The 8,490-nt window shown below is 42.0% G+C and overlaps 1 protein-coding gene across 1 annotated transcript in view; it reads right to left on the reverse strand.

Annotated features, from left to right (window-relative positions):
• Positions 1–3,144: 3,144 nt before the first annotated feature.
• Positions 3,145–8,490, reverse strand: part of CHRDL1 (chordin like 1) — a 183,094-nt gene continuing 177,748 nt past the window's right edge. The window contains exons 10-11 of the mRNA XM_007952594.2: positions 6,926–7,015; positions 3,145–3,275 (exon numbers count right to left, since the gene is read on the reverse strand). Of these exons, the coding sequence (XP_007950785.1) occupies positions 3,145–3,275; positions 6,926–7,015 (221 nt within the window). The remainder of the gene's footprint in view (positions 3,276–6,925; positions 7,016–8,490) is intronic.

Genomic DNA, 8,490 nt, shown 5'->3' on the forward strand with positions numbered 1-8,490 from the left:
TCCAGAGCAAACAAGAATGAAGAAAATCAAAGACTCATGGAAACAATTAGTCCAAGTTACTGGTACACTATGCAATCCTCAGCCTATATGACTACGAGACTAGAAGAACTAGATGGTGCCTGGCTACCACTGTCAACCACTCGGAGGGGGATCTATGTAGGAGATCCTGGATAGAGTGGGAGAAAAACGTGGAACAAAATTTAAAATCATTTAAAAAGGTGGGGGGAGGAGACCATATTTTCTGGTCTGTTAAAGCCTGGTGGAACCCCTGAGACTATGGCCCTAGCTGCCCTTCAGGTCTGGAATTTAACCCACTCCTGTGGCTTCTGGCCAAACAAAAGAAAGGCATATGAGCTGAACATTTACATTAGGTACATGAACTCCTTGGAGAGATCAATCATGGGAAAATAGAAGGGCTGTGTATGCACAGGGAGACTGCTCGGGGAGGGGGCAGGAGTGCATGCGAGAGAAGGACACAAGGAAGAAGTAACTATGGAGAGGAAGTGGGAGGGGAGCTGTTACATTGTGGGAAATTGCAGTCAATTTCATGAGACAAAGTGTGTGTGAGCTGCTGTATGGAAAGTGAATTTGCTCTGTAAACTTTCACCCAAATCACAATAAAATTTTTTTTTAAAGGCAGGCAAAATTATTATCCCCATTTTATAGTTAGAGAGACTGACAAACACAGCTGGAAAGTGCAGAGCTGGGATTAAAAACCCAGGTAGTGACTCCAAAATTCACACTCTTAGTTCCTAACAACAACAACAACAGTGTGAGAGGGATGTCAAGCTGAGTATGAAACAAACAGACCTACCCCTCACCTGTTGTTACCCATTGTAAGGATAGTATCGAACAGAGCCAATCACTCACACAACATTACTGCTGATGATTTTTCAAAATTAACTTTAGGTTTATTAATTTAAAAATCTAGTAATACAGTGACTACATAAATAAGTACCATATGTAGATATATGTCCTGTGAGAGGAGTGAAAGGGTAATGGTATTATGTTATTCTTACTTGCTTACACGAGTTAACTTTATAATGGCTACAACTGTTAAATGGTGTTTATGATCTTTGTTGTTCCAAGGGCTTATGATACAAATAAATACACAAGAAGAACCACATCCATTCTTCTCTACTAACTACAGGCGGCTTGGCCTCTTTTCCCTCTGTCCTACTCCCTACACAACGCAAAACACTTGCGGGGGGGGGGGGCATTGTTCTACATGGACTTAACATAGCTTCCCAGCTCCTGCCTGAAGCATTACTTTGTAAAGGTGTGTCCCAGAACCTGGAGGCAGGAGTCTCTCTAGGGAAGCTGTCTGGGTGTTCCCTTAAGCTTGAGCTTTTAGAGAACACCTGGGTGGGAAGGCTTCAGGGTGAGTCATTGTGAAGGGGAATCACCTCTTTCCTTCCGGATCTGCTTGCTCGTCTCCGTACCATGGAAATGCTGCCCCCTCCGGGTGAGAAAGCAGCAGCTGCTTAATATACCCCCCTCAATAATGCTCTGTGGCCTTTCACCCCAGGATGGTCTGTCTACCTCTTTCTCCTGAGGAGAACGTGTGTGATGGACTAGGGAGAGGCTTGTCCCATGAAGCCCTGGCCACAGACTGCTTTTTGCCAAGTTGCCATAAAGACCGGACCTTTCATGATTTCCCCTGTTGGTGTAAAATACTCTTAAGAAAACATTCTAACCTATGGTCACAGAGAACGGGGAACGGGGTCCTTAATATTTCCGTTTAAGTACTCACTTAAGTACTCACTAGAGTTCATTCATGCCCCTCAGAGGAAACAAATCTAGAGGAAAGCCTTAAAATCCTTGCTGTGGAGAATTTGTAATTTTCTCACAGATGATTTCTAAAGCTGGACCTCAGAGTGGGTAATTTATTCTCTTATATCGGACTGCAAATAGACATTTTAGGAATCACCTTCTCTAAGATCCTTGATTCAAATCCATGCTTGGTTATTTAGGGGTGGACAATAGGAAGGTTTAGGATGAAGATTTTTATCAAAATTCTTAGCTTCTCAAATAAACAATAACTCTCCTGATATTCCAACACTATGAAGCCTATGAGATCCAAGCCACTTTACAAAGTGAAAATCAACAACCCCTGTACTTGTAGAAGGGAAATTACCCCTTTAAGGAACTTCAAGATTTTAATAATTCAACCTAAATTTTCTAGCCACAGAACTATGGCTTCAGGAAAAAAAAATAGTCACTATTGAGTTATTAATTGGTAAGTTAAAAAAAAAGTAATAGTCTTGTTGACTTTTATTTACTTCTTTCTTCAATAATTATTTAGTCTTATATGGATTCCATTTTTGAAAATCTTTACCCAAGTCTAACTTCTTTATGGAGTTCTCATAGGTTTAGGAAGAAAAGAGAAGTGGTATCATTATGAAAAATTATGTACTACTTTAACATCAAGATGGCTCTGAAATGGTGTCCTTCATCTTCACCCTGCCATCATGGTGGGTGATTTCATCAACCACAACAGAAACACAAAGCCAGAGCCTTCAGCTCACAATTCCCTGTTCATTTTCTTGGGTGGCAACAACTTCCATGCTACTTGGGAGCCAGGCAAGGGCAAGAATGGTAGAGTCTAGGCTGGCCTTGCCTTGGAATAGGGTAGTTTAATGTGAAGCTGAATTTGTGTGTGTGTGTGTGTGTGTGTGTGTGTTAGGATGGGTGGTTAATTTTTTAAAAAAAACATAAGACATTCTAACATTGACAAAGAATAATTTCATACAAATAATTGCTCTGTAATTCAGAGCTCCTACTAAGCAATTCCTTTCTCTATTTTTCATTTGAATAACTTTCTAGATTGAAACCCTGGGGTTCTGTTTGCTCTTTAACCTGTAAAGAAATGTGATTCTCCAAGAAACTAGACGGGTGCTGTGGTGTTCTAGCCCTCTACCTCCCACAAAGAATTCAAGACTCTTCTACTCTTTTTGGAGGAGATGTTTAAGGGTTGACACACCACTCCACATAAAGGAGCAAGTTATGATGTGCATGGTGTGAATAATTGACTGCATTTGAGTTTGGGATTTTAGGGCACTGTTGACTTAAGCAAAATAAGCCTGCAGTCCAGCTGCAGCTTGAGCTTGCTTGCTTTCCCCCATCCACTACTGTCTGTCTCATCTAACAGTGGCTCTTTTCAGACCTCTCCAGGTACAAAACTTTGACCAAATCTTCAAGCTCTGTTCTGCACACACGACTTGAACACATCTGGCTGATCTGAGCTTCACCTTCTGTGAATATCTTCCACTGGCCTGAAAGACAAACACAAAGTGGCCAGGAGAGTGTAAAAGGAGAGCAAAGAAAATCAAGAGTAAAACCAATATACCTCATCCTTACCCACTCACTCATGGACCCACCAGGGAATTTGGAACACAAATGTCAGATGGTTTCAGGGAAAAAAAAAAAAAAACATACACACACACACAACAACCACATTCTGTGGGGCAGATAAGGAAAGCAGGCCATGGAATTTTCATTTCAACACATAGCATTGGTAAGAATCCCAAGAATAATATGTAACTGCTTGCTCAAGAGTAAAATCTAAGTATTATGCCTGGAATCTTTACAGTATATTTAGCGTTTGCAAAATATCTGCACTACCAGTTTGTTAGCCATTTGGACAGCTCACTTGGCAACAGGTCTAACAAGGCACTTTGGAAAACAGTACCTGGTGCATTACTGGGACTTTACTAACCTTTACTATTGCTGTCGAGTCACTTCCAACACACAATAACCCAACAGGACAGAGTCGTACTGCCCACAGGGTTTTCAAGGCTGTAAATCTTTATGGAAGCAGACTGCCACATCTTTCTTCCACAGAACAGCTAAGCTAGTGGGTTTGAACCACTGACCTTTCAGCAGGCCAGTGCTTAACCACTGCGCTATCAGGGTTCCCTTTGTTATCTTTTAGGGTCTCCAAATATTGATTTAGATTACTTGATTATGGACTGCTCTTTTCTCTATTCCTACCACCTCTCATTAAAAACTGTTCACTTGTTATCTCCTATAGCCACATGCTGTTTTTCAGCACCCCTAAATTACCCCCCATAGCTCCATTTATTGTTCCTTCTCCTATCTCCCATGTGTTCCATTTCCATGCTGGATAAACCCAGCTGTATTCCTTCCACTCTCTGTTATTTCTGGTCATCTCCCATTTCCTGTTTTCGCCACTCCATTCACGGAACTGTCCAACAACCATAGTTCCCTTATCCACTTGTTTCCCCATTCTGTCACATTACTTGAGCAAACATTTTTGAGTGCACATTCTGTGCAGGACACTGGAAATCCCTCTATGTCTCTGGCTCACCCTTTTTCTGACTTCTCTAGTCCTCGAAGGGGCAAGATCTTCTTTCTCCTGCTATCATCTTGCTCTGTCAAATAACCTTCAAAACAACCTTTCTACCCCAGATACCTTTTTCAGTCTTCTCTTTATTGCTGTGCTCATGGTGCTGCAACCTGGAGAACTCCTGGTGCAAAGTAAGCAAACTTCCTAATCCACATCCTATTTTGAACCTCTTTTCCTAGATATATGGACACATGACCTCCTTCTCGATGGACTACTCCATTTCTTTGCTCCTTTCTCTCTTGGATTCTTCACTTTCCCCTATTCTCTCTGATCCAACTGGAAGGGAGAAGGAAAAAGGAGGAAAGAGTTGGGCAAGGAGCCAGTAGTATGTACCAAAATAAGTACTATGTGCCAGGGTCAGAAAGGTACATTATATAGAGGCATGGAGCTTGTTCTTTTTTGTATCCAGGTGAACCTACAGGATCAACTCATTATCCACTTCAGCTGCACACAGTTTGAAGTGCACCCCAAATCCTGACTGCTATGCACAGGGAGTAAGTCTAAATCATCTCTCCATCATGATGTCTAGTATAGTGCCTTCCCCACAGTCTGAGCTAAAAAATGTTCTCAGAAATTAATTGGTAATTTCAAAAGCCATGTTATTGATACTGGGATCCCAGACTCTGCCTCATTTATTCCTTACTCACATATAAGGACCCTCAACTCCTCCATCTGGATTCTCATACCATACAATTTATTTTCTATCAATCTCTTGCTGAAGAGAAACAGCTGACCTCATCAACCCTATTTCTAGCTGCCTATTGGATATCTCTGCTCAGATGGCCCTTAAGCATCTTCATCTAAACATGTTCCAAGTGAAACTCATGATTTTTTCACCAATACCTGTATATCCTCCAGGTTTCCTTTGGTGAATGGTATTACTATTCACCCAAGACTATAAAGCTGTCAATACTGCAGTCATTCCAAACTTATTTCTCTCTTTGATACCTGATCTTGCAGATTTAACTTCAGAGATGTCTCTTACAGTGACTTCTCCTCCCTTTTCTCACTGACTTAATATAATGCAACAGCTTCCTAATTCAAACTCTCACCAGCTCTCTCACTAACAGTCTACCTTTCATTCCACACAGCCAGAAGTACCTTTTCCCCCAAAACAAATCTGAATGCATCATTCACTTGCTCAAAAACTTCCACTGGGGTTCTCTGGTCTAGAGGTCAAGTTCAACTTGTTAGCATATTGGACCCTTCATAATCTGGCTTCATTAAAGTAGGTGCTTAATAAATCCATCAGACAGCCAAGAGACATTTTTCCAAAGCACCATTTTAAAATTACTATGCTGTTTGTAAGTTTGCAGCAACTACTAATGCTACTTGCCTTGTATTTGAACTTCTCGCTGGGTTCTTCCAGGCCCTCTGAATGCTCCCTACCTACAATTTGCCTCAGCTTTCAGTGCGCCCTATGTGGCCTTTGTAGTTGTTGCTCACCCCCACTCACCCACACCCACATTTCTTGTTTGCTCCTGTCTGAGTCTTCTCTTAGGCTGCACCCTCTCCCTGGACTGATTTCCTGACTTGTTGCCCAGCCACACCCTTCTCTTTCAAAACACACTAAAAACTCACCTCTTCCCCGAAGCCTTCCCGGACTAAGCCCTCCTGGCTCTCCTTTTATTGTTCTCTGTAGACTCCCCTGAGCACTTAGGTATGTAACTCCTCAGGAGGATACTAAGTATACTAATTCACACTTAAGGCATTTTCATGTTTTATCTCACCCATTAGAATTCCCTGTGGATAGACTTTATGCCTTTTATTCTTTTAGAAGTTAAAAATCTCTCCTGTTCCCCAGTGCCTAGTGGTATCTAGTCCCTAGGCTCCATCTAGCGTATGAAGTGGGAGATCTGCAAGTATGCTTGATTGTCTAAATGCTTTTAAAGAAACTGGACCTCCCACGTGCAGTTCCAAAAGAGCCAAACAGAGTTTTGATAAAGCAAATGAATTGATAAGCATTCATTTTCCTTCTGCCTCTCATCTCCATGGGAGCTCTGGTGGTGCAGTGGTTAAGGCATTCAGTTGCTAACCAAAAGGCAGGTGGTTCATTAGCCGCTCTGCAGGAGAAAGATGAGACAGTCTGCTTCTGTAAAGAGTTACAGCCTTGGAACTCATATGGAGCAGTTCTACTCTGTCCTATAGGGTTGCTATGAGTTAGAATTGACTCGAAGGCATTGGGTTGGTTGGTTCTCATTTCCGTCAACAGAGGACATATCTTTCCAGATACAAAGTCTCCACAAGACCTGGTATCTTTGGGAGATTTCTCCATCCCTCTTGAGGCTCTGGGTTTATCAATTTCATTAAGGATATTCAGGAAACCTTGACCTGAGTAGTTTATACTCAGACTATATCTGAGTTTATACTCACTCTGTCTAAGCTTTTCAGTTACACCCAGTTGGTAAGTCACCCAGGGCAGAAATACCTCATCCACTAATCTTGATATTGAGCATTGTGAACACAGAGGGACTTTATCTGGGGCTATGCTACATTCAAAACTGGATGCAATTTCCAGGGTTGGGGGAGTTAAAAAAAAAGGGAAGTACCACTTACTCAAGGTTGTCCTGGTCACCAGTTTGAAGTGATGGAGCTCCTCAAACATTCTCTTGGAGATCTTCTCAATATGGAAGCGTTGGAGGATGCCTGGAGCAAGTAAAAAGTGGGGCAGGTGGTCAGGCACTCTCTATCTGGAACCACCAACTCCTTTTTCTGCTCGGGCTGAGCATATCATCTCATTACTGGGGCTTAGGAGTATTGAGCTGGGCTGTGTAATGTGCTTAACCAGGAACTTGGATGGCTCAATGGTTATAATTGACTCCATTTGTTTCCTTGGCTCAATGGTCTCCCCTTGGCTTTTCCAGAGGATGGAGATAAGGGAGAGAGTGCTGTTGACCATAGGACCCCCCTCCTAGGGAAAGCCACATGGAATCAAGCGTCAGTGCTGGCTGGAGCTTCTGCAGCCAAAAGCAGTATTAGAAATTTTGCCCTTGCCCCAAGTCTGGGTAGACTATGTCCCTGCCAAACCACTGGGCTGCCCTCCTGGTTAAGCAATAAGAGCCAGCAGAAGGATTTTAGGCAGGTTGTTTGTGTAAATGGAGAAGCTGCCCCTGTTCCTAAACTCACTGAAAAGCATATTTTCCTTTGGAAAATAATAACAGCTCTTTTACCCTCGTAAAAAAAAAAAAAAAAAAATGAGGAGCGTTAAAATAAAGTGGCTCCCAAAGCCTCAACCTTGCCTGAGTAGCTTTTATCAGAGTAACAGGTAAACAACTGAAAACTACCTTGCAGTTAAAGAGCAACATGTTACCAGCCCACTTAAATAACTCTCCAAAAGCCTATATGGATGGGGTAAAGTAAATGAAAGCCTGGGTTTTTCTCTGCCCGGCAAACACAGTCCTTGATTATGCAACACTGTGAATAAGAGGCTATTTAGATGCTGCTCTAGAAAGTTGAAAAACATCTACACACCTCTGTGGGGTGAGAGATGTGAGGAGATGAATAATGAGCCCCACTGCTACAGAAGCCAACATGACAGTCCTTTTCCTAGGTGACCAGCTATGGATGAGCTAAGGAGGTAGATATGGAAAATCAACATTCCTAGGTATAGAGCAAAAATAAGCATCGATGAGAAACTTACATGCATATTCTAGCAATTTTGGAGGGGTGGGGAGGAACACATTCTTTAGAGAAAGAAAGGTGGTTGTAAAAAGGGGGAGAAAAATCCCACAAATATTATTAGCAGTGTTTCTCAAAGGATGGTTCAAGTGCCACCTGTGTTAAAAGTACAAATATTTTTACCTTACCCAAAGTGTATTGAATTCAAAACTCTTGAATGGGCCCACGAGCCTGCATTTTCAACCAATTCCTTGCGTGATTCTGATGCAAACTGAAGTTGAAGCACTCTAGAGCTTTATGTGGGAGCCAGTAGAAAAGGAATGTGTATTATTTTCCAGTTGAAATCTCACCTCTTGGATTCCTAGAAAACTTTACCAGACTAGCTAAACACTAGTCTTGTATCTATGGGATGGTTCGAATAGCTGCAAGGTCACAGTGAATGGAATGCAGCTTGCTATGGTTGTCAATGTGAGTAATTAGGAAAGAAATTTGACATCATGATT

This window comes from Orycteropus afer, unplaced genomic scaffold (genome assembly GCF_000298275.1).
Source record: "Orycteropus afer afer isolate SDZICR_OR568_19922 unplaced genomic scaffold, OryAfe1.0 scaffold00352, whole genome shotgun sequence".
NCBI lineage: Eukaryota > Metazoa > Chordata > Mammalia > Tubulidentata > Orycteropodidae > Orycteropus > Orycteropus afer.